At 45.3% G+C, this 26,803-nt stretch overlaps 1 protein-coding gene across 1 annotated transcript in view; it reads right to left on the reverse strand.

The window, feature by feature from the left end:
* The window catches only part of LOC147894099 (uncharacterized), an 86,817-nt gene extending 63,901 nt beyond the window's left edge, over positions 1 to 22,916 (reverse strand). Inside the window, exon 1 of the mRNA XM_087384638.1 lies at positions 22,801 to 22,916. Coding sequence (XP_087240764.1) covers positions 22,801 to 22,916 — 116 coding nt within the window. The remainder of the gene's footprint in view (positions 1 to 22,800) is intronic.
* Positions 22,917 to 26,803: the final 3,887 nt, after the last annotated feature.

The following is a 26,803-nucleotide window of genomic DNA, read 5'->3' on the forward strand; positions in this document are numbered from 1 at the left end:
AGGGAATGCAGATAACCGGAAGTCTACTACCGGTTATATTTTCACATTTGCAGGAGGTGCTATATCATGGGTGTCTCGGTTGCAAAAATGCATTGCTCTGTCAACCACTGAAGCTGAATATGTTCAGCCACTGAGGCTTGCAAGGAAGCAATATGGCTTACTCGGCTGGTGGGAGATTTGGGCATTACAGGAGATATGCCAGTTTTGCATTGTGATAGTCAGAGTGCTATCATGTTGGCAAAGAATCCGGCCTTTCATCGGAAGACCAAGCACATAGATGTGAAATACCATTTCATCGGAGGTACTAGAAGACAAGCGGCTTGAGCTTGTGAAGGTGCATACTGATGATAATCCTGCAGATTTGCTCACTAAGAGCTTGCCTACAGAGCGGTTTGCACATTGTCGCCACATCATGGGATTAGGATGAGACCATTCTTATTTTATGGTCTTGTATACAGTAACTGTATATTGCTGTAATTTTTATTCTTTTCTCCCCTTTAGGCACATTGGCCTTTAGGTGGGAGGTTGTTGGGGTAAAGGCACATTGCCACCCTTTAAAATGTTATGACACCTATGACTGTCTTAAGACAGTCATAGGGTGAATCCCTAATCCTAATAAAATGGCTCAACACATTTCACACACCCACACTTCTTGTGTCTCCCTCTCTCTGTCTCCTTTGTTCCACTCCCTCTCTCTTTCCCTCACACAAATCCCGTCTGAGTGTCATGAATAATATCTGGGAGAAGGGGCTACAATCGGAGGCCAAAATCTTGTAACATGCCCCCAAAAGTGTGATAGGTCTCCACTGGGACACTAAATTTCTGCAACCTCCTTTTGAGATAAGGTGTATGAGACCCTCTGTAAGCGACCCGGGCATCTCGCCCAAGTCCCAAATGCCCTGCAGGGCCGATGTAATGTAGTCTCCAATCATATCCCAAAATGCAATCAAGAAAGAAGGGGTAAGGTCATCCGAACCAGGGCACTTGCCCTTGTGAAGGGCTGAAAGTGCAGTCCTGAACTCTGTCTTGGTGAAAGGTGCATCAAGCAAAACATGGGTTTCACCAACAAAGGGATGCTCTGCCAAATAACCTGTCTAGCATCCTCTCTATCCTGTGTGTCAGGATCTGCAGTAAGAAGGGCGGCATAAAAATCTGAAGTGCGTTTTAAAACACCCAAATGGCATGTGCTTAGGACCTCCTGCTCAAGGAGCGAGGAATGGAACCAATTGGTGGAAAATCAATAGGGGAAGGAACCCTGCCACCTGACGCCTTGTCAACAAGAAACCCAATCATTGGCTCACCAAAAGTAGAAAGCACAAACTCCTCCTCTGGAAAATTTGAAGCATCTGCCAAAGCTGAAAAAGAGTTCCTGTGAATCAGGCCAGACACCGGAGTGTGAAGGATCCCTTCTGAGGGAAGAGGATCAATAGTGTAAACCATCCCCTTTCCCCTATCCAAGGGAAGAAGTGAGGACTGCTCTAGACGATCCTGTGTCTACACGGCCGCGGAGACCTCTACTGCCTCAAGGAGAGTGTTTGGCACCGCTGGTTCCAGGGGAGAAGCTGCAACCGGGGAGGAGGTCGAAGCTAAAGCGTCTCCGACTGTGTGAGGTGAGACTCAGGGGACAGCCTCAGGTGAAGCAGAGTCCACTAGTGTATCCTCGTGAACTGAAGGTGGAATCTGTGCACGAACCAGGACCCATTGGTATGCGGGGGGTGCCCCTGTAGGTCATGAGGCACCGAAGGTAAAAGGTGGCAGTACCAAAGGAGCGCTCAGTCGATGAGGAGCACTCTGGCAAGTAGGAGCTGTACCACCACTCTGAGGAGGACCGCCCTGTCGAGGTCGAGGAGCAGGTGTTGGACCTGTACCACCCCCTGTCCAGGCCGAGGAGTAGGTGTTGGACCGTACCACCCCCTGTCGAGGCCGTGGGGCGGTAGCTATACCAAAGGGCTTCTTGGGCCTTTTCTTCTTCCTGGGGTAATCCCTGGCAAAGTGTCCAATGGTCCTGCATATCTTGCACTGGTCCTGCCTGCCTGCAATCTCTACTCTCTAGCGAAAAAAGGAACCATCCGGGCGCTGGATCATAACATGGTCCATCGTGAGGTTGGGATCCTTACGGAGGACCCTAACTCTATGTACCCCATCAGCCTTGGTTGCTTCTGCTGCAGTCAACATCAACCTAGGGAGGGATGGGATCTCAGCAACAGCAAGCATCCAGTCTCTGGCTTGGGATCTGGAAGGGTGAGACCTGAAGATGCATGCGAGCAATGTGGTAGAGCATTCAATCTCTACGTCCTTCTTGAGCTGCTGCAACTCGTCTTCAAAAAAAGTAAAAGTTTTCGTAGCCGGTGGAGGTGGAGTAGGATTGGCTAACGGAATATCCATCGCCAATCGAGGTGAGGAGGCCGATTCAAACACTTTTGAGGCTCCGTCCACTCCAAAAAATCACTGTGGGAATAGGAAAGAGGGGGAGATAGAAAGGGGAGGATAGGAAGGAGAGTAGAGAGCTTTGGAGAGGAGAGGGCTGAGGCGGGGGGAGTGAGGTAAGAGAAGGGGGAAGAGGAGAGCAAGGAGAGGCAAGGGGGATAGGGAACGGGGAAGGGGGGGGGGGGGGGGTGAGGCATAGGGAAGGGAGTGGGGAGAGGGCGGAGTAGGGGGCGGGGTAGAGGCGGAGGGAAGGGAGCGGGGTGGAAGGTGAGGTAGAGGGCAAGGAAGAGGGGAGGTAGGGAGCGGGGTAGAAGGCAGGGGTAGGGAGTGGGGAGGGGGCAGGGAAGAAGGCGAGGAGGGAGCGGGGGTAGGAGGCGAGGTAGGGAGCAGGGGGTAGAAAGTGAGGTAGGAAGGGGGTAGAAGGGAGCGGCTGAAGGGGAGGGGGCAGGCTGAGAGGGGGTAGAAGGGTGCGGGAAGAGAGGGGAGGGGGCGGGCTGAGAGGCAGGGAGGGGGCGGCCTGAGAGGGAGAGGAGAGGGAGCAGAAGGAGAGGCAGGGAGGGGGCGGGCTGAGAGGGAGAGGAGGAGGAGGGAGGGAGGGGCTGGGGGAGGGGGAGGGGGAGGGGGGGTTGGGGGCGAGGGAGAGAGGGAGGGAGGGGCTGAGGGAGAGGGGGCAGCAAGGGAGCGGGGAGGAGCAGCAGCTCAATCTCGAAATTAAATTTTGAAAATTGATAGTGTGAACTGAACAAGATTATCCATGATTACCACCACTATGACTCTTTGCAAGCGGAGAATCCCCTCCAGTTTTTGTCCCCCTCACAAAAAGAACCTTCTACTAGAAACTTTGAGCAGAATGGTGCTGGCTGTCTTGCAGCCCCGGCTCCAGCCCCGGCTCAAGGTCTCAGCTCATTGCCTAGAGTACCCTAGAGTGGGCACCAACAGCCGGGTGGGGGGGTACAACCAACGGACACCTCGATCCATGAAAGTGTAGCAGGCCAAGCCTTGCGGAACCACTCATGCCTTTCAGCTCTCTTCCTAGAATCCTTTGCACCTCAATCCCAAATGATCCGCACGGTATACATGATATCATGACAAATACCAACAAGGGTGGCCGCATGTCAAGTCTTTGCCATTACATGACAGCAGCAAGCCACCCATATATGCTAGGCAATGATGCTAGCAATAGTCTCCTAGGTAATGAGGGTGCAGGCTTCCATTTAGTAAGGGGAGAGGCATCAAGCAATCTGCTTGCCATTGATGAGGTAGGCCAGCAATGTCGTCTCTATGGAGAAGGTGTGCCTCCCCTCTGTCAGCTTAGCCATCATCCCCCAAAGGGAAATCCGACGGATCCTCTGTACACTTGGCTAGGATCCTAAGAGAGCGAGGCCACCATCCCCCAGGTGCAAACCCGATAGATCCTTTGTACCCTTGGCTAGGATCTTGAGAGAGCCCAACCAAATCCTCTGAGCCACGGGTAGCTCCACAAGCAGTGTGTTATCATCTCTAGGTCACCTGTCAAGAAGCAATGACAAGTCCTCCTTTTGCACCTATATCAACCAGAGACCGATGAGGTAGACGTTCGTGAGACAAAACCCAGAAGAAGTAGGAGATCTTCCTCGAGTAGAGGCTAGTCCCAAGTTGGGACCGAAATGTGGTGATGACTCAGTGGAGATCTTCTGCTCCACCAAAGGTTGTGCCACTGGTGGGCTCTAGGCTAAGGCCTCCAAACCAAAGTCATCTACCAATCCGAGTGGTTTAGGAAAGTAACTCTACCTCCACAATCCTCTTATAGTTCCCTACCTAGGAAGGCCAAAACCACTTCTCGAGATTCTACTAGATCCCTCGCAACAACATTGGGCGGCCCTCCTAAAGTCACAAATGTCAAACGCCACTAAAAGATCTCCTCCCTTTGAGGATTGGGATCAAGAGTCCAACACCTCCAAACCACTCTAATCATCTACCAACCTAGAGAGGACAAGGCATCATCTTCCTAAAGGTTTGTGTCAATTGGATTGCTAGATGTCCTCCTTGGTCAATGCTATAAAAAGCTGGGTCAGGATCAATGCATACAGCCTTGAAGTGGACTCTAAGCGGCACTCCTTTCCTAGAGAACCGACGAACCATCAAGAGGATGCTTTGGACCTGATGGTTGGAGGATGCTTTGGATCTAGGACTGCCATTAAGCCCTCGTGCCACAACATTGGGATAGCATTGTCAATCTCCAGGAGGCTGCCATGAGTACCCTCAAATGTGCCATTGTCAAAACTGCTCCTCCCCTTGTTTAAGAAGGCAATGCCAAGCTCCCAAGAAGCGGGCATATCTATTGTCCCAACGAACATGTGTGTAGTGGGCCAACATGTGCCCATCCTGACCTCAAACCTCTAGATGCCAAAAGAAGCGCTAGTGCTTGAACTCATCCCTGCACTATGGGCTAGCCCGAATGAGGGTGAGCAAAAAGGTGCTGCCGTACCCTCGTCAAGCTCCACATCAGAGATGATCCCTTCCCATGAGGGAGGCCTCTAAGAAGATCCGCCTATGAGACTATTGCCTCCTATACAGGGAGTGTTCCTTCAAAGCCCCTGTTGGAGTAGGAGCTTCCAAGGCTCTATGCCTAGAGCGAGACATCTAACAAGCGATGACCTTGCCCAAGAGGGCTCTGCTCTGCATCTTTGGGTCTATAATGCTTAACCGTTCCTCTACCTAGGGGAGGATCACCATCTGCCAAGTGACTCGTGCTCGGGTAGTTCATGTACCATACAAGCCTTTCCAAAGAAAATTTTGAACCAACATCCAACGCTAATCCATGTGGAAACACCAACACAATGCAAAGTACCAGGCCATGGCCAAAAGAACCTGATTCCTCAATCACTCTACCTGCAACAAGGGAGATCCTAACACTCCCTAGAACTGGGTTACTATCTGCACATCTGCATAAACATCTAGACCAAACCTAGCATCATAGGTGTTGTGCCATCTCGCAACAACATGGTATTCATAAAGCCAAGATCAACCTCCCATGTGAGAGCTTCCTCTAAGGCTGTGAGGAAGCCTACTGACTTACTCCATTTGATCTTGGCTCCCAAATCACTGCACTAGACCTTTAGGAGATGCTACACTCTCTCTAGGCTATCATCCGTAGCCTCCAAATACAGGGCCGTGATGTCTACAAACTTTGAATCCAAGAGCTCCTCGTTTTGATGGATTGGCAAGCGCATATTAGAATATATTGCATCTCATGTGTGGTGAGCGAGGGCTTCTATGTGGGTGTGCCCACGCAAAGAGGTATACTTAAGTAGTTCTTTCTCGATCAGATAGCATGCCTGATATATAGAGACTATATAGGGCCTTGTATAGGCCATTGTATGGGCCACGACCATGCCAACTAATGGCCAGATTAAGGCCAACCCAGGACCCAAACCAGTGTTCGGTCAACAGACCTGACCAGGTTGGGCAAAACTGACCGGATCTAGTTGGGTTACGTCGGCAAGGCTGTAGGCACTTCCCCTATAAATAGAGCCCCCTTGCCACTCTCCAGGTGTTCCATTTCGTCCACACAAACACCATTGGTTGGCATTATTAATTATGCCATACACAAAGTTATCTTCTCTCTCTCTCTCTCTCTCTCTCTCTCTCTCTCTCTCTCTCCCAAGTTTATGCAATGTTGACATGGTATCAAATCCACAGGTCATCTAGAAGCTTGGGCTTGGACGAAAGTGTTTGGGGTGTGTTTTGATTCTTCTATGCAGGCTGTCACTTTGCAAGGTCAGCTCTATAGTCTTGGGTTTCATGCAAGTACCTTGATGTAGTCGTTCTTAATGAGGGCCGAGGTCATCCATGACCAGCTTACTGGCAATGGGTGCTGCCTTATCCTCTACTCAGTTGGCTGCACTTATTCTCAAGAATCTTCCACAAGAGTATGATATGGTTTCTCAGGTGTTGCGGTGCTATAGGTCCCGACAAATCAATTGGATTTTGATGACCTCTACTCTCTTCTCTTCGAGGAGGAATCTATTCTACCATCCGAAGGTAAGCTAAAGTTGTCTCATGGTGGTGATCAGGACCTTTCAACAGTGCAAAAGAAAGATCAGAGCCGGTGCTATACCTGTGGGAAGAGGGGATACCTGTCAGTCTAAAAACGAGCAAATCTGAGGACCAAGATCCAACTTCTTTTTTTTTTTTTTCAAAGAATGGAACCTTCTATTAATGCTTGAAAGATTTCATACAAGACAGCAGCCCTAAAGGTGCTGAGTATGGAAAAAACCGGAAAAGGCTGAAAGAAAAACCGGCCTGTTCCTGAGAAACCTCAGCTCACTGCCTAGGGGAGATCCAACTTCATCAAAACAGGTAGACTCATCTTCTGACAGGTCACGTGATCTGAGGGCAACACTTGATCAAGAAAATCAAAGCGTACTACCTCTCTAGCAATAAAGAATGTGTCCCCCATGTGCTACAGCTAGAGAAGGCTTGTGGATAGGAGAGCGGGCTGATTACAGCTCCTATAAAACTGAAATCTGACAGGTAAGGTAAGCTTTGGAGACAGAGCTATGAACTAGATGTGTTCGAAGTTCATTACTTGATGTAGCAAAGAGTATGGACAGGATGTGTTCCAAGTTCATTGCTTGAAGTAGCAAAGAGTGCTGCAAGTGGTTATAGGACAATCTGGAGCAGTGTGGGATGCAAATCGAATTCATTGTTGCCTCCAAAGAGCTAGGCTCTAAATAGCCTCTACTAGGCCTGCTATCTGACCGAAAGAGAACTACTTGAGTATACCTCGCTATCCACGGGCACACCCACATAGAAGCCCTCACTCACCACACAGGAGATGCAATATATTCTAACACCCTGTGCAGCTGATAGTGAGCAAATAGTCTGGAGAAGAAACCTGAGGAAGATGCAACACCCTCTAGCATTGTGAATACTAGCTGTTGTTCCAATCCCTTGACCAGTTCCTGGAGCCCATTGTAGATTTGCACACGTCCACGATCAAGCATTGCACCTCTTCAAGTCCCGTGACCTACTTCTGCACCTGTTTTTAGCTACAAATAGTCCCACAATTGTTTGGAGCAATTAGGAGCTGCTTTTGTTGATTTTTGACTTGTTCTTACACCCACGACCAGCAGACAGTACGCATAAACAGCTTTAGCATAAGTTCGATCTGAAACAAACTACACCAAACCTGTCCGTACACCTTTCTGTCATTTTTCGCCTTGAACCTCTGCTATCCTTACTGCATCCATACAATTGTACGGATTCGTGTTGATAACAACTGCTCAGCTGCTACAGTCAGCTTCCAGCAACAGCTGGTTTGACTCAGGTGTACATTTGCAGTCTCAAGCTCTCAATTACATTTCAGTCTTGAACACAATCGAACTCAATATTGCCAACATTTTTTTCAGCTCATTGACAGCACATTGCCGGTGGGATTGAGGTGATTTAGTGACATTTGGGGTGATTCAGTGAGATTTGGGGATATTTTACCTATATTTCTCTCTTTTGGCACTTTTGTCCATTCCAAAATTCGGGGCTTTTGCAAAAATTGCAGTCCCTTGCTCTCAAATTTCCTGGTAAGACCTTGTCCTTCAATTTCTTTTTTTTTCCCCCAAGAAAAAGACTTCTATTAAGTATGAACAAAACCCGCAAGAGAGAGCTCAAAGCGGAAAAAGAAAATGCGGTTCATGAAATAAACCCTCAAGATGGCTCAAAAAAGCTTCTCTTTTTTTTTTCAAGAAAAATACTTCATTAAGTATGAATAAAAACTGCAGAGCAAGCTCAAGTGTGGGAGTACATCATGTCAAGCATGAGAAAAAAAACAGCTCAAAATGAGCAAATAAAAATCCCAGGTGGCGGTTGAAAATGCCACCTCATCCCTGAAGGAGAGTCAGAGAAGAAAGAACAATCCTTCCAGACTCTGAGAAAGGCAACCCTCCTAGCAGTAGTAGTAGCAGTCCTGGAGGTTCCCTGTATGTTCGCCCAAATGGCCATCAAAGTGTGTATAGTATCTGCCCAGATACTGGCCATAGTCTGAGAAGGGTGAACCTGGGAGTCCTCCAAAAGCTTCTCAAAAAGAGGTAGAAAAAAATCGAAGGTTGAGGCTGAAAATGCCATCTCAACCCTACAGAGGACTCCAAGAACAAGGGGGAGCCTCTCCATTCCCCAAGGAAAGTAACCCTACTAGCAGAGGCTGTTCGGGAGGACCCCTTCATGCTCATCCAAGTGGCCATCAACGTATGTCTAATATCTGTCTAAATATTGGCCGAAGTATGAGTGGGAATGGTCCAAGACCTAGCTCTCCAGATATGCCACGCTAAAATGCTCGCCAAAATCTCCCAAGAGGAACCCACAGAAGCGTGTACCGCTCTGACGGGTGACATTGGAACATCATCCAGAGAGCATGACTCAACTAAGTGTAACAGAATCGAGAAAGCCGAAGAAGATTCATGCCTCTCATAAAATACATAGAGGACCTGAAAGGGAAAGCCAAGCAACTAAACCCCAGGGCATGAAGAAGGGATGATGGACAAATGTGTTGAAGATACTAGCAATCCCTTTCCAAATAATCCTCACCTCTCCGCAATTCCATAACCAATATTGAACTGTCCACCATTTGGTGGCAATGAGGACATGTAGAGTCTGTCCCACACCTGGATATCCACAGGTTAACTGCAATCCCACCATGAATAGAAAGCCAAAAGACTAGAGTGATTTTTCTATTCCTGTGGGATTTATGGAGTCTCTTCCAAAAGATTTTCTGAAAATCAGCAGAAATCTGAAAATTTTCCCAATGAGGAGCTCTAGAGGGTATCCAGCCTTTACAATTGATCTAAAACCTCTTGGCATTACTTACGGTTTAAGGAAAGAAGGGGAGGCTCTTCTCTCGATGCCCTTCATCAATCCATTCCTACTCCCCTGGATCCCACAGCAAATACTCAGCTTGCAAGAAATTGTGGCTTTTGCTCCCGTTGCCTTACATTGGCCCTTATGCATTAGGCGTTTGATTTCTAGGTACATTGAAGCAGATTCATGCAAATATTTGGGGCAGCCATTTTGCAGAGTCTTGTTAGACAGGATTTTGCAGGCAGATTTTGGGGATAGATATGCGCATGTGGCTTAGTGTTGAGCAGCCCATTTGGCATTCACATTTGCAGGCACTTCTTGCTTGACATTTGCAGATTTGCAATATGCTTTTTGAGCAGCAGCAAGGTCATTGCAGTGATATTCTTGATGCTTTGACATTTGCAGGGCACATTTATTTTTGGAAATTTTTTGCAATGGCAAACAATTATTTTGCTTGGCATGCTTTCAGCTGAGGACAAGCTCAATGGGAACATCTATCCCTGTGGTCGTACATGGTACACCACTTGTTGATCACCAAGAATTTTTGGGGTATTGTTGCATGAACAGAGGCCAGACTAGCCTCTCAGGCACATGCACCTACTGCCACCACACTTACTATGGGTGGTGCTACCATTGCCACATTTGGATTGTCTATCACTGCTGCCGCAATGTCTCCAGCTCCTCCCACATAGGATCAACTCGGATGGGATCAAACAGGTGCACAGGCACACCATATCTTGCAAGAGGTCCATTATGCCTCATATTCAGACTTGCAAGTCAGCCAAGGCTGCATGGGATACTTTGGTCAATCTTTATCACAACCGGAATAAGGCCAAGGTTGCCTTTTTATGGAGGTAGATAGATAATGTCAAGCTGGAAGAAGGGGACAGCATGGATGCCTACTATCTCACAAAAATTCAAGGGCTTCAGAGAGCAGCTCATCAATGTTGATGAGAGGGGTAACCCCAACCACTACACCTTCGATCAGCTTGTTGTCACCTTACTTATGCAGGAGGAGCAGAGCTGTCAAAGCTAGGCTGCTTCCATTGATGCAAATCAAGCCTTTGCCACGGATCACAAAGGCAAATGAAAAAGGGGTAAGAATTTCAGCGAGCCCAAACCTTCTTCTGGCATCTCATCTTCTTCTACCCAGGCTGATAGAAAGAAGAAAAAGTACTACAACTACTGCAGAATACTCAAACATGACATCTCTGAGTGTAGAAAGCACAGTGGTTCAGAGAAAAAGAAGCAACAACAAGGTCTTGCTGTGACAAATGCACCTACTGCTCATAAGCACAACCATGACGCACCAAATATGGCTCATGATGAGTGGGCATTTGTTGTCGCTTGCCACTACAATCCATCAAAGCATGACGCAGCTTTGTCAGTTTCAAATTCCATGTCTGACCGGTAATTTGATAGTGGTGCTTCCAAGGACATTACATCTTGTAAAAAGCTATTTCAGTCCTTGAGTGATGAACCTAAGGGGACCATTGTCACGTGTCCCATTCATATCACCCATTTATCAAAAACATGTAAAAATGTGCATCTTATCCAGTGAGTAGTAGTAGTGAAGTGCAGGTCACTGCAGTGTCAAGAGATGCAGCGACTCTTTGGGAAGTGTTATGTGTTCCATTGTTGTGCCATTTATGACAACCAGCATGGTAACTACATAGATGTATGTGAGGGTTTCTTGTTGGGCAAAATGCATCGATACTTATTTCCAAAAGATGATCACTTGGGGTAACTCATATTTTGTCACCTTTGTGGATGACTTCACCAGACATACTTGGGTGGATGACTTCACTAGACATACTTGGGTTTATCCCTTGAAAGCCAAATCCGACGTCTTTGCTTGTTTCAAGCAATTCCTTGCCATGGCAGAAAATGAGAGTGGAAACAAGCTCTTGACCCTTTGCACTGACATGGGGGGTGAGTACATGCCTCGTGAATTTTTTGATTTTTTAGCAGCCCGGGGCACAATGTCATACACTGCGCAGCAGAATGGAGTCGAAGAGCAGAAGAATCGGACATTGATGGAAATGGCCAGATGCATGCTTAAGGGGAAGTCTTTGCCCAATAAGTTTTGGTTGGATGTGAGGCCCTAGCTAACTGCACTCTATTTTGCTTCTATATTGATGTGAGGCCCTGCACTCTATTTTGTTGTTCATACATTTTGGTATTTCGTCATCAAAATATTGATATTGGCAATTTTTGAAAGACAAATACGTACGGGAAGATGATTCATTTTGGAAGAAGATTGTATAAGAGAGTTGCGGACTTTCTTGCGGACTAGAGTTTTGATACCTTGTAATTTACGTGATCCAACCATTTGGATGATGAAATAATGACCCGAAGATCAAGAAAATGGACTTTGGACTGGTTTTTCTACTTGGATGAATGTGCAGGATTTTAAAACGCAGATTTGAGGCCTAAGATGCCCGATTTTGGTAGAATAGATGATGAGCAAAGTTGTAGGGAATCGAACGATGATTCAAAGTCATATGGTTCTTTACAAATTCCACACCATATGGGGATATGGGCCTTTGAGCAGGGCTGTTTTTTCTAGTGAACTTGCTAAATCGCAACAATGACCCTATTTCTAGAAAGCGGACACTGTTTTGGAAAAAAGCACATTTGCACTTCAGAAAGATAGATTCTTGAAGACTGGGATTGATTCTAGACACACAGATTTTCACAAAATCCTTACATGCATGGATTTCGAGGCAACTTTAGAAAGACCCAGATTTGAGATCGAGGATCTAGGTGTAAAGTTCGAGTTTGAGGCTAAGATTGGGATTCTGATTGAGATTGAGATTGAGATTGCGATATCTAACTCCAATTGTGATTGTGAATGAGATTAAGATCGTGATTGTGATTCAGATATCGGAGGTAGGCCACATGGGTAGCAAGGCGGTACATACTTCTTCCAACATGTAAAGGATTCTCTTTGGAAGAAAGATATTCTCCCTTCAACAAATTTTGAATTGCTATTCTGTGTGAAAATGTCGACTTCTGTGACCTGGCGCCTCACATTGGATGCAATTGTGTGTGCCAACTATGTGCTCAATAAAGCACCCACACAGAGCATTGAAGAGAATCACTCCTTATGAAGCATGGACAGGTTAGAAGCCTGTGATTTCACACATTGGATGCTTGGCATATGCACGTGTTCCCTCTCAATTGAGGCACGAGCTGGAAGAGGGGACGAGCATTTTCCGAGCGAAATCTTCCGAGCGTTTGAGCGAAGGAAAAAAAAAGCTTCCAACTATGCAAAAATATGACAAAAATGGATCAGAAGAAAACATAGTTTCACTTAGAAATATGAAAAGTATTATAGGAATGCCTATTTTATACACGAATATTTATGTGAATCTTTGGGAATGGTGAGAACATAATGGGATGGCTTTTGAAGAAACCCACATGTAGAGTAGACTTCTCTATGAAAATTCCCTTATGATCCTTCTTACAACTTTTTACTTAATAGGGGGTGACATTGAAAAACCTCTCTCACCCTATCTTCATGAAAGGGTTTCTCCAAAGAAAACTCATTGAAGCAAGCCATCAAGGTAGTTTCGCCAGCGAAACCCCTTTGAACAAGGTCTTTCAAGGTAGTTTCGCTGGCGAAACTACCTTGGACAGCACTTTTAAAAGTGACATAACTTTCACATCCAATGTCCAAATATAGTCATTCAGCCACTCAAATTGATCGGAAAACCCCATTTGAGCACATCTATGGGGTTATATTTTGGAAAACCTTGCATATATAGTATTAAATATTACATGTATTTTATGAGAGTGATATATAAGCCCAAGTTAATACTTATTTACAGTAATTTAAACTTCAGTAGAAACATGTCCATAAATATATTGTTATTAATACTATAAAAACACTTGAAAGATATTGCCATATGATATAAATGTGTTTAATAAGTAATTATTTATGTATAATATTATTATGTTGAGAGTGATTATGAGGGACGTTTCTTAAATGAATTATTTTTCAATACTTTTTTAAGGTAATAACAAGGGTACAAAGGGATGTCTATGAATAAGAAGATTTATGTTATGTAAAAATGAATGAGTGACTAGTTTGTATATTTTTATGATAAAGGGATCTAGTTCTAATGAAAATAAAAGTGTAAAAACCATGTTTCCTAAAGAAATACTATTTTTAAAATCTCTTGAAAAACACGCTCGTATAAACTTGCTCATAGGTTTTTGCTCGTAAAATTGACGCATCCAGCTAGAAGATAAGGCAGTTAAATGCATACTCATTGGCTACAGCTCACAGAGCAAAGGCTACAGGCTGTATCAGCCTAGCATGGGGAAGGTTTTTATCAGAAGAGATGTGGTTTTTGGTGAGCATGCAGCTTTACCTTGGCTGGACTGTAAAAACAGCCATCTGTAGATGTCTCATATGTGTTTGATTCCTTGCTGCCTCTCTTTCAATCAAACACAGATTCAGAACAGCAAATGCATGATTAAAATCCCAATGCTTCTAGCAGTTCTCAGCCTCCTTAGATTGATGCCCATGTTCAGCATAATTTGCAGCCACTTGATGATCATGCTATTGAACAGGCAGTTGTAGAGCAGAGGGCTGTCATTAGACAATAGAAAACAGCCCCGAGGTGGCTCTTGGATACCCCAGGGGCATCAAGCAAGCTGAACCCTTGGCTGCCTACAAAGGGGTGCACAAAGATAGATGAATGGCAATTTGCTTATGTTGCATTGATTGCAATAGCCTGCAACGAGGAACCTCTATGACATACGGATGTCTTTGATAGCAAGGAATGGATGGATGCCATAAGAGCTGAACTTGATTCCGTTCACCAAAATGGCACATGGAAGTTGTGTGACTAGCAAGAGAGCTATAGGCACTAAGTGGGTTTACAAGTTAAAACTGAAAGCTGATGGTAGCGTAGAGCACTACAAAGCCCGCCCTATTGCGAAAGGCTATACTCAACAACATGGCATTGACCTTGAGGCAACCTTTGCTCCAACTTCACATATCACTACCATTCAACGTGCCATTGCCATTGTGTATCACACAGGCATTGGGAGGTTCACAAACTTGATATTAAGGCAACTTTCCTTCACGGTGATTTGAATGAGGAAGTCTATGTTAGCCAACCTCCATGTTTTGAGGTTGAGGGTTCTAGGAAAAGGTATGCTAGTTGAAAAAGGCCCTTTATGGATTGAAGCAAGCGCCCCCTACACCAAAATACATTCACATTTATTATGCCTTGGTTTTGTGAACAACCCTACAAAGGACACTCTTTATACGTGTAAGACATGCTTATTACTAGACCAAATAGTGAATATCCGAAGACATCTTGTGGCTCGAAAACTGTGGAAGCTCGTGATGGGCGTTCACGAAAGGCTGGAGGACGTATTGGACAGCAAGGGAAGAATACTGATGCCGGTAGATGTGGATGACCTCGCAGCGTGGGAAGAAAAGGATGCCCAAGCCCTAGGCATGCTGACAAGGACAACGGCAGATGCAGTGATTCCCCATATTCAGATGGCAGAGACGTCTGTAGAGGTGTGGGCCATACTGAAGGATCTGTATGAGACAGATAATACGTCTCGGATCCTCACTCTCCAGCATCAGTTGTACAATCTGGATATGAGGGAGGGAGACAACGTACATGACCACCTGACAAAGATCAAGGTGGTGAGCGACCAGCTCACTTCAGTTGGTAGGAAGGTAGAATCAAGTCAACTGACATTGCTGACACTTCACAAGCTACCCAGGAGTTTCAGCTTTGTGACGACAATCACTGCGGGACAAAGGACCAAGCCTCTCACATTCGAAGAACTTGGCCCTAGGAGGACGCTCATGAGAAACTGTTCAACAATTCAAACAAGAAAGCACTTGTGGTGAGGGACAAGCCTGGCAAAGGCAAGCCCAAGGATTCCAAGAACAACAAGACTGAGGACGCAGAGAAGAAGAAGTTCTACCGCGAGAAGCTTGGTCACTCAGCCAAGGAGTGTCGGACGAAGAAGTTAGACCTAAAGCAGAAGAGGGAGTCCAAGACCAAGGAGTAGTAGAAGACTGACTCAGCCAATGTTACTACTAGCGCACTTTTCATAATTATTGAGTATTGCTCAGCCTACACAGTGAGCCAAGGCAAGGAAGGCTGGTACGTCGACAATGGAGCCTTCAAGCACATGTCAAACAAGAAAGACTGGTTCAAGACCATGGAAGGTACCCATCCTAACTCCAAGGTAACTGTGGGGGATAACAGGACATGCCCTGGGAAGGGTGTTGGTAGTATCCCATTCATCACGACTCTGCAGAAGACGAGGAGGTGATATTCGGTGTACTCTATGTACCGACCTTGTGCAAGAGTCTTTTGTTTGTCAGCCATATGGACAAACACAACATGTCGGTACTATTCAACAACACTGTCACATCCAAGGCAAGTGGAAAGGTACTGGCTCATGGTGTTGAGGAGCATGGGCTATACCGGCTCAACGTTTTATTGGTGCATGGGGACCATGGAAGATCCAAATTATGGCATGAATAGTTCAGTCATGTCAACTATGGCACTCTCGCCAAGATGCAAAAGTCCAAGATGGTGGATGGACTTCCACCGCGTGTTTGCAGGGTTTGCTTGGAGGGCAAGCGACACAGGGACAAGTTCCCACAGGAGGCCTCCTCACCGGCCAAGAAGCCGTTAGAGTTGGTTCACTCCGACATCTGTGCCCAATGTCAACAAATTCATTTGCAGGTTCGTGCTATTCCCTTTTATTTGTGGATGACTTCAATCGGATGACCTAGATATATTCCCTAGCCAAGAAGTCTCAAGCTTATCAAAAATTCAAGAAATGGAAGGCCCAGGTACAAAAAGGAGATTGAGGAGGAAGTCAAAGCCTTCTGCACGGACAGAGGGGGGGAGTTCACTTCTACCGAATTAAGTGGTTTCTACAAGAAGCACGTGATCAAGCGGCAATTACTGCAGCTCGCACATCTTAGTAGAATGGAGTTGCTGAGCAGAAGCACGAGACGGTCACAGAGACAGGTTTAACCATGTTGTGAGGGGGAAGTCTCTTGAAAGCTTACTGAAGTGAAGCCGTGAACACTGCCGTTCACATCCTCAACAGAACCAAGACCAAGGCTGAAGACAATATGACTCCATATAAAGCTTACTATGGTAAGTAACCTACAATATCTCATTTGAGGATTATCAGTTCTAATGCATTAGTTCATGTGCATAAGGATGAGCGGACGAAGCTTGATTCCAAAAGCAGAAGATGTATCTTTGTCGGGAACAATGAAGAATCCAAGGCTTATCATCTCTACGACCCAGTGAAGAAGTAGATCCTTATCAGCGAGCACGTGATCTTTGAAGAGACAGAGCCCCAGACTAAAGAAGAAGTTTCGGAACTTCCGAACCCAAATTTACCATCAAGAAAATAGAGAAGATTGAAGCACCCAAGGAGGAGGAGGAGGAGCGGGATGACCCAGTGGCAGCTCCGAAGCCGCCTCCTGATAGCGGAAGTGAGAGAGGGAGAGAGAGAGGAGTGCACACGATATAGCTACCTGTACACTAAGTGTATTAACAATGATCATAAAGATATACATGTGAACCCCTTAGGGTTAGGGTTAGGGTTTGCCCCTATGCCCTATGTGGATAGTGCAATTTACACTATCTTTAACACCCCCTCTTAAATTGCACTGGGTAAGTAGAGGGTGCATGTACAAGACCTTTTTGTGGATTTTGTTTGGTGCATATGCTAGCATCCAAAACTGAAAAGAAAACTAAAAAGAAATCAGAGTAGTATGTGCGTATGTGAGCACAGTGACTACGAAGCGGAAGCATGTACAATGAGTATAACTTACAATCCTCTACATATCGTGGATTTCCCCCTCTTACGTTGTGGGTCATCCTTCGCCTTTGGGAATAAAACCCATAAGATAGGCCGAAAGGAAGAGGAAGGAAATATGGAGAAAGTCAAGTCCACCTGGATCAAAGACTGGTCGATCAAAAGATGACTGCGTGAATGTCTGCATGTATGGCTGCGTACGGAACATGTCAAAGCTAAACATGTCATGAGTCATCGTGGACTATGCAGCTACTTTGAAGAAGAGGCATCTGGATGTGAGGCTAGTCGATGTAGCTATGGAGAAACAATCCGGTAGGTTGTGACATATGAGGTTGTCACCAACCCAAAAGAACTGACAGCAATGTGTGAGGTATGCTGCAGTAGAAGTATAATCTCTGTCGAATGATGCGGGGTCGAAGAAGACTGCATATTCGATGTGGACAGAGCGATCCAGGGGCTGAAAATCTAGGGCTGAAGGTGCAGGTATGATACACTGCTCTGCTAAAGAAGAAGCCCATAAAACTGACAAGGTATGGAAACCTGTCAAACCTGTATGCTCAACTGTCATGAGCTGAAGGTCGTCTGCTGTGTGCATGGCTAAACATCCATCGGCATGGGATGTAGCATCTGTCATAGGCTCATCGAGAAGGAGCTGACAATGTAAAGGCCTAGAAGCCTGGAATACAACTGAGAATGCATAAAATGTACCTGAGGCGAATGAGGTACCGAATGCTGATGTAGGGACTGATCTATAATCCTGGATCCAACCACTAATGTGCATCAAGTATGGACTGTATACGACAGCCATAAGTGCATGCTGAAATACTGAGTCTCCCCAGGTTGCGCTATGGCTGAACCTGATGATGTCTACTGCACTGGGGCAGGACCGCACTGATGCATAGGTATCCTCGTGCTGAGGAATGATCTGCTAATCGAAAGAGGTGGTGATCGCTGGATCCAAGGGTGCAATGCGGCATGATTGAGCCGATGCTGAAATGTCCTGAAGACTAATGTGCTGGTGCTGATCTGTACTGCTCGTGGAAACTGTGTCCAAGGAGATGATGTGCTCTGTATCAGAGGTGAAAGCATCAGTAATGGATGTTGGAATGGAAACACATGAAGAGCTGAATGCGCTGGGACATATATCTCTACATGCGGTAGAAGATGTGAGTGCCTCGTACCGAGGACGGACTTGCTGAATAACTGCATGATCATTGGTGAACTCTTGTTGAGTATCTACATCTGTGGCAAAGGATGGAGTTGGGTCCATGCATGAGGGTGATGGCTGTACATCACTGAAATCAGACTGAGCTAATGTAGATGGGACTGCCTCGTACTGAGGACTTACCGTCAAATATGCCTCGTGCTGAGGGCTTATTGTCGAATGTGCCTCATGCTAGGGGCTTACCGAGCCTCATGCTGAGGGCTTACCGAGGAATGTGCATGATCAGAAACTACGGGCTGATCCATGTTAACATCCGAAGCATCTCCAACTGCATCTGATCTGTCAAGGCCAATGAGGCTCGAGTCTGCATCATAGACTGGTACATACCCTGTGGCGTCGAAGAAGGTTCTCTTTCCACTCATGGATCTCATCCGGAGTCATGACTGGTGTATCATCAACGAAGTGATGTGGATAACTCCATGCTGGAGGCGGCGGTCTGGTGCTCTGTGCAAGAGGCTTACCCGTGTACCGATGAGAGTGTCTACCCATGAGAACACTGTATAAGAGCTGCCGCTAGGGGGCTTATGCTAAACTGTCATAACCAAGTCATGTGAGAACTGATGTGTGCCAAGGATCAAGCCTGTAAAATGAAGATGACAACTAAGTGTCAGGCATAGCCAAGAGGCTGTACAAGGCTGATGTATGTGTGTGGAAACCAATGCAAAAAATAGTCAACAATGCGTAACTTTACATGGGTGGCATGTGTGTGTGCAAGAAGAATGCAACAAAATTGAATCCGAGGAGGAAGATCACTCTGTTAAGTGTCACACTGAGTGATGAAGTGCCAAATGCCAAGAGAACTGAACTGGTTTCAGATGTGTGAATGTGTACACCGATGATAGATCCGATGGGACTGACGCCGTTGGGAATTAATCGGGTAATGTGGCAATGGCTTACTTGGCTTGGTGGAGTTGGATCTCCTCTATGGCGGTGCTAGTCTATAGCTAGCCTACACGTCGAATCGCAAAATGCAGCAAATGAATTTTATCTTGATTCATTTTAAGTTCTGGGTGCGCTGCAAAGGATCAAGAGGTGGTTCCGATGATGAGGAATCAATGATGCTAGCATGTGGAAATCTCGGATGGCAGATCTGAGGTGCTCATCGCGTAGAGCATGATCTGGCGAGCATTTTTGCTTTTTACAGCTCTACGAAATTCCTCCTGGATCAAAAGATACAGCCCTCGGAAGGATAGGCCAAACTTTGATCCCAAGAAGGCCAAAAATGATGATATGGCCTGGAGGGTGTCACATGCTGAATTCATTGTGTGCCTGTGGAGAGACAACTATGCCTAGTTGACAGCTGGTGACTGTGCAGACTAAGGTGGCAATGCCACATGGCCACTGACTAGACCCAAGGTTAGGCTACTGGTCCAACTAACCATGGTGCGACCCACAACTGATCCAGGGTTAATGTAACCTGGGCTACCTGACTCTTATCCGCCACATGTCAACATGATGATCTAACCATAGTTAACCCAAGGGACGAGAATTGCGAGGCGATGGCTGAGGCGAAAACTGAGGCAACAGAGTTGGCAATAGCGATGAAGACGACAGTAGAGGGCATCGTTGGAGGAGGCGACTGCTCGTAGAGGTTTGTTAGGCAGTCCGCTTGCTATCGCCTGTGAGGCTTAGTTGACCGTGGAGACTAGCCTTTGGAGTAGACCGGGGCCCACCCCTGGAGCTTGGAGGCCGTAGTGGCATTTGGAGTACCCTGTGAGCAGGAGGATGGAGAGTCGTTGGGGCTGGACAGCACTGTGGCTTAGAGTCGGTGATACGTCTCAGCCAGTTGATGCATCATAGTATCGACGGATGGTGGGGACTCTAATTTATCTCACCAACACCAGGCCAGATATTTCCTTTGCAATAGGGCTACTCTGTCAATTCTCCGCCAAACCCAGAAAGGCCCATTGGAAGGCGCATGAGGGTGCTAAGGTACTTGAAGGGTACATGCACCTACGGTATTACCTATAGAAAAGGCTTTGAGTTAGACAGATTCTGTGATAGTGATTGGACAGGTGATGGTGACACCAAGAGATCAACTATAGGGTATTGTTTCATACTTGCATTAGGGGCCATCTCATGGCTAAGCAAGAAACAACCCCCTGTTGCCCTTTCATGGATAGAGGCAGAGTACGGGGCTGCTTGTATAGCAGCATGCGAGACGTTGTGGCTCAAGTGGATCCTAGAGGACATGGACATGACTCAGGAGGATGCGACGGTGATCATGTGCGACAACCAGAGTTACATTGCCATAGCCAAGAACCCCGTGTTCCATGCACGGACTAAGCATATAGAAGCCCACTACCACTTCGTTTGAGAGCTCATCATTGATGATATCATGGAGTTGATGTACTGTCCAACCGCCGACAAAATATCAGACGTCTTCACGAAGGCACTCCACAAGGAGCAGTTGGAACACCTCATTCGATGCATGGGGATTGGCCCACAGTTGTGTCATCGAGAGGGGGTGTTAGAAACCACTGACAACAACTTGTGAGCCCCCGATTTGAGGGGACAAGGGGCATAGATGATAGGGTACTGGGGAGGGATCCACAGCAGCAAGAGGGGGCCTAACAGAAGAGCAGCAAAGGGGCCTTGTTTTGTGCTCACACTGAGCCTTGTTACCCACAGTTTGTAGAAGAGTATACTCTCAGTTTCTGTCTATCAAGATCTCTATCAAGGAGTGTTTCATCAAGTGTTTGTGAGTGTACTTGGAGCTGAAGATCAGAGAGAGGTGTGAGTGATTCTATCCTCCTATTTCCAACACGTACCAAGCACATTGAGGCCCACTATCACTAGTTTGAGAGCGATAGCCGGCTGGAGACATAAAAATTGTCCTATGTTCCGTGGAGGACAACTTAGCAAATCTCTTCATGAATGCTCTACCACAACCCAAGTTTGAAGCTTTTCGACAAGCTTCACACTCGGTACCTTCTGTCATGTGATTTTGTTTAACCTGTAGGTTGATATATCCATCACTGATGAACATGTGCAACCATGATTTAGTTTCTCGGTATTCATGAGATGTATCCAAGATACTTCAGCCATACCATGGTTTGTTGCCACTTAGCCCCTTGTAGGCTAGGTAGAACCATTTAGTCGAAGTTAGGCTATATAGGACATTTAGTCCTCAATCACTTAGGAGATTTAGTCCTTAGTTGTTTGGGCCATATAGGTGGCCCACCATTGTACTTTCCCATTATCCATTTGCAAGTACATTCCATTGCTTTCAGCTTGTTGTCTCCTCTTTTGCATTCTAGCTTCCTTCCATTGCCCCGCATCCAACAATCCTACCTATTAAGTTAAGCTGCCCCCCTCGTCACACATCCTCTAAAGGTGTGCACCGGCTAGACACGGACCCGTCTTTTGAAAAAACCAGCTCGTCATCCTGTTCCTTTGCTATACCCAAGGAGCTTGCGAGGAATGCAACTGGAGTCCATTTGCTACCACAACCTCAATATGGATGCCAGGTCTTTCCTAAGGGCCTTTGCTCTCGTTTGTATAGCCTGTCTACGCCTAAATCTACAAGCAAACCTCAACTACAATCCGTATCTGACTATGGCATGCTGGATCTCCTCCTCCTGAAACAATGCATCTGGAATCTCACTCCACGCTAGGGGAAACAAGCGGAGGCTGCTCCAAATGCATGACAATGGGAGAATGGTTATGCCCGCCAAGATGCTTGTGGATCCCTCTCTGCAAAGCCCAATCACCAACGTAGAATCTATGAAAATGCTCCGGTCTGCTTAGCGTCTTTGATAGAAGAAGGAGAGGCTGTTAGGTAGCTGGATAAGATTGGGCTTCCACCAAGCGTCTTGAACTCAGACAAAAAAAATAAACTGCTCCCACATGCCTCTCTTTGCCCGCAAGCATGATAGAGAAAGAAGCTTGTCCTCCTCGAAGTCCAGATTATTGAGGTCTCCTCCAACAATCCAGAGGTCCACCTCAGGAAGACAGTCCGTGAGCTACCTCCACAAAGAGGCCCCTTCGCTGGCGAGACACTGGTGAGGACCTGAATATGGAGATTCCATACCTGAATGCCCATCCATACCGCCCTTCCCCCCATCAGCTCACCCTGGTCAAAAACCTCCGAAGCCAATGCCTGTCCAACAGAGATGCAGACTCTACCACTGCGTCCTACTGCATGGGACCAAATCTCGAGACCGCATCCTGGCAATAAGCATCTACTTCTCCTAGGTCTATAGTCATAATGTTGATGTGTCTCCTGCTTGGTGGATCTAAACTATGGTTGATAGTCCAAGCTGTAAGAAAGCCTTTTGGTCCCTTATACCATATAACCCCCATCTCTCTCTCTCTCTCTCTCTCTCTCTCTCTCTCTCCATATCGAGTCAAAGCTATAATTCAAAACCTCTATGGGAGAGAGAGCCACGCTAAGTTAGAATGCAAGTTTGCTTCTACAAAAGCAGCAATATTCTGTGGACAACTATTTTAGATTGGAATTTGTAAATTTGCCGTTTGCCTACTTCCAATAAGCTTCATCTGGACTGAGAGTGTCAAGCGCCATGGAACGCCAGTGTCTAGTCCCTTTAAAGTCAGCATCTGAAGTGTCAGCTTGTCCGTCTGCCGTTTTGGAGTTCATCCCTTCAAAATTCTTAAGGCACATTTGTGAGCGGATCCTGGTTCAAGGAGTTCCCATCATTAATTTATTAGTTTTCATGGACGTGAAGATACATAAGACTAGCATGCATGTCATGAAAATGTATAACGCGTCTGCATTAGTTTAGATAAATAACACGCACCGGCTACCTGCTATATCGAGTCAACGTGTCGGATAAAACTATACTTAGAGAGAATGGCGGGCCAGAAATTATCGAGTCTCCTATTTTTAATGGAGTCTCTGTCGTTTAAAGATTTCAACGGCTCTGGAAAAACGTAGACCCCTGATGCAATGTCCCACAATTCTGTGTGTTTTGAGGAATTCCATGCGGAATTTTCATCCACAGAGTGGACAAGGCTTTGCTGGCATTCAGAAGAATTTGCGATACGAGGCTCTCCTTCTTGTGAGATTTTTGTGAGGCAATAGGAGAAGATTGCAGGACGAAATTCAAAAAAGCGCAGCTTAATCTGTTGATCGCATTGCCAACTCGAGTGCCAAAAATTCTATCCAAGCAGACAGCCGTTCTCGGCTCCCTCAGCGCGACCTTTACAACATGTAAGGTGCATGATTTGCAAGTTTTGCCGATTTCTAACAAATTTTCACATGATTGTGCGTTGTAAATCCTCTGCGACCATTAATTGAAGCTTTAATTCAGACGATGCATGTGCGTAGACACAATCCGATTGCAGGCTGAATAACTGCAGCCTAACCTTTGCGTAGCAGGCATGGATTGATCTTCAAAAGTGGGAATTTCTATGTAAAAATACCTTTTAAAAATGCAAAATAGCTATATTTTTAAAACACTTTTTGAATGCAAAAATGCTATCGCGATATTGAGGGTCTTTACACACCTTCGCAAGGTGCCCAACGAGTGCCCAATATGATTCATTAGGCCTGCTATGTAGGAGAAATGGTCGTGTATATTATAGAATGATCGGACCAATATGCGTAGTGTGTTTCAGATAGTTGGTTTTCGTTGAATGAATTTGTCCAGATATGATCCAATGTTGAACCGTGAATTGTAGTTGGGTGAGATATTATTTGTTTCATGTTGTATTTTTGCATTAGTGTAACAAGTTTTTCCATATTAGAACACTTTACTTTGTAGTTCATATTAAAGTCTCCTACGATGTATGTGAGAATGTCTTTATTCAAACTTTTTAGTATTTGTTCTAGTGAGTGGATTAGAGCTTGAGTTTTTGTTGTGGGATGCTTATAGACATTTACAATGGCAATTGTATTTGTTTTTTGATTGTTAAATATAGTGAGAAGGCATTGTACTCCATTATTAGAATAATATTGTTTATTTAGTAGATTTAGTTCAGTTTTGTAGTAAGTTGTAATTCCGACACCCATTGTTTCTGTAACATGTTTGAAGTTTGTAATGCTAGGGTCTTCATAACTTTTGGAGAGTGTTTCTTGTAGGCACAATATTTGGGAAGTGAGAATGTTTGTATCGCTTATTATATCGTCAGTATGCTTTTGGTATGTTCTTGTGTTTAATGATTGTAGAGTTGGTAAGTCGCATTGTTTTTGAATGTCTATGTAGTCAAATTTCCATTGTCGTGTTTTTTGCAAGCGTGCAATTTCTAGAAGTCGGGTCGAAGAACAACATTATACTCTGGGTCTTTAGCTTTGTATGTTCCATATTTAGCCAAGAGCTTGCTCTCAAAAGCAAATCTATGACTGATGCAATCAGTGAGTTGCCATATGTATAATACTGGTAATGAGGTGGAATCCTTTAGATATTCTTTATTTGCTAGAACAATGGCTAGCATATTACTTGAATGTGAATAGTCGTAATCGTAGTTGAACGTCGAGAGAGAATCTCCGAAAAACTTGCCAATGTGACCCTAAGAGGATCTGCGTGTGTCCTTAAGCGGGATGATTCCAACATTCTTAGATCATTCAGTAGACTCTGGATAGCACAAAAAGACAACTGTCATTAGAGGAAGTCCAAAGTAGAGCATGTGTCCGTGAGCGGGATGATTCCAACATTCTTAGATCATTCAGTAGACTCTAGATAGCACAAAAAGACAACTATCATTGGAGGAAGTCCGAAGTAGAGCTTGTAACATTCTCACTTTCCACTTAGCCAGCGTTACGTGCCTCTCCAACCTTGGGAAAATGCGAGTTTGATCACTATAGTAAGTTGAACTTTAAGGCTTGTGAGAGTAGAGCATAAGGTTATCGTCGCGCAAGGCTCCCCAAAGCTTTACATGCTAATAGGCCCAAACTTGCAAATCAAGTAGACCATCTCTTCAAATAGAATAGGTTTGAAACATTTATATAGTCTTTTTATTGTGAAAAGCACCTATATGCTTTTAGTGCTTTAGTCAAAAGCTTAGCTTTTACATCAAACGAAATCAAGGGCTTAGATTCATAACACGTGGCTCAAGGGGGTGTGAGAAAACCCAAACATCTCCCTAGGCTGCCTGCCATAACATCAGATGCTTTTGGATGTACTATTATTGGCTCTTTGCTTTTTGGGATTACAATTATAAATACTCTAGATGGGAAGCAAGAGCCACCATCTAGGGGGGCCAGATTGGACCCCATGCAGTGTCTCTCTCTCTTTCTCTTCTCTTCCCCACTTGTTTCCTTATTCTTGGTTTTTATGGTTTTGGTAAATCATGAAATCGTGTTCATGTTTAATTTCAATTTTTGTAAAAGGGATGCCTTTGGAACTTTGCATTCCTCAACTATCAACTGCTTTTTGCCTTTCTGATCAACTTTCTAAGCCTTAGGCTGACTATCGTACGTATGATTGATGAAGCGCTCCTCGTGGTCAAGCACCATGGGGACCAACTCCTCCAAGGTAGTAAGGTAGCGGGCATTGAGTATCTTTGCAAAGAGCTTAGTAGGAGTGACACCCCCTCGTGTTATCTACCCAAACAAGCTTGATGGCCAGGCTTAGGAAAGACAACCCTTCATATGCTCAAGCGTGACTATCAACCGGTAGTTATGTAGTCATGTGAAACACTTACACGTCCTCTCTTTATAATCACTTGGAATTTCCAGAGGCTCGTGAGCAGACGTTAGCAAATGTATCTTTCCATATCTCATGTAGATGTGCATTACACACATTTGTATTCCCTCACGAAAACATGCAAAAAGATCATTCACAAGGTTGAAATACTAGCTCTCATAACTCACAGTTGTTAAGTATAAATGTGTGCCCAGTTACCAATTGTAGTGCTCAAAGGCTTTTGAGCTAATGTTGCAAGATGCAATCGTGGTTGGAAATCAATTGTGTGCATCTTGTGGATGCCTCATGACTCTCAGGATGGTGGTCAAGAACAATTTCGTGAGTGCCTTCACTGCCACAAGGATCTTGGACTTGCAGGCAATGATCCACTGGATCCAACGTATAAATAGCTTCATCTCAGCAGCTACTAACTGAGTTGGTGTAGAGAAAGGTCTCCCTCCCATCCCAACATGGATAATGGCTGACTCATAGTCAAGATGCATCAAATTTTAGAGGCGTTAAGGCTATCTAGTAAATGGGATTTTGGCTGACTATTAGTCTATCACTCTTAGTCGCACTTAGTTAGTGGAATGGGGACTACAATGCACCTAATAATGCACATTACTTTGTGTCGCCTAAAGTTCAAAACTAGGAATGACATGGTCGATGATAGTCAATTAAAAAATTTAAGCTTCATGTGTTAACTTTTTTCATATTACCATAGCATGCCATGTCTTCACATTTTGGTACCTCATTCTTAGAAATGCACATTACTTTGTGGCACATAAAGTTCAAAACTAGGAATGATATGGTCGATGATAGTCAATTTAAAAAAATTAAGCTTCATGTGTTAACTTTTTCCATATTACCATAGCATGCATGTCTTCACACTTTGGTGCCT

Source organism: Dipteris shenzhenensis, chromosome 14, assembly GCF_047967505.1.
Source record: "Dipteris shenzhenensis isolate YYH24624 ecotype China chromosome 14, Dip_SZ_1.0, whole genome shotgun sequence".
Lineage (NCBI taxonomy): Eukaryota > Viridiplantae > Streptophyta > Polypodiopsida > Gleicheniales > Dipteridaceae > Dipteris > Dipteris shenzhenensis.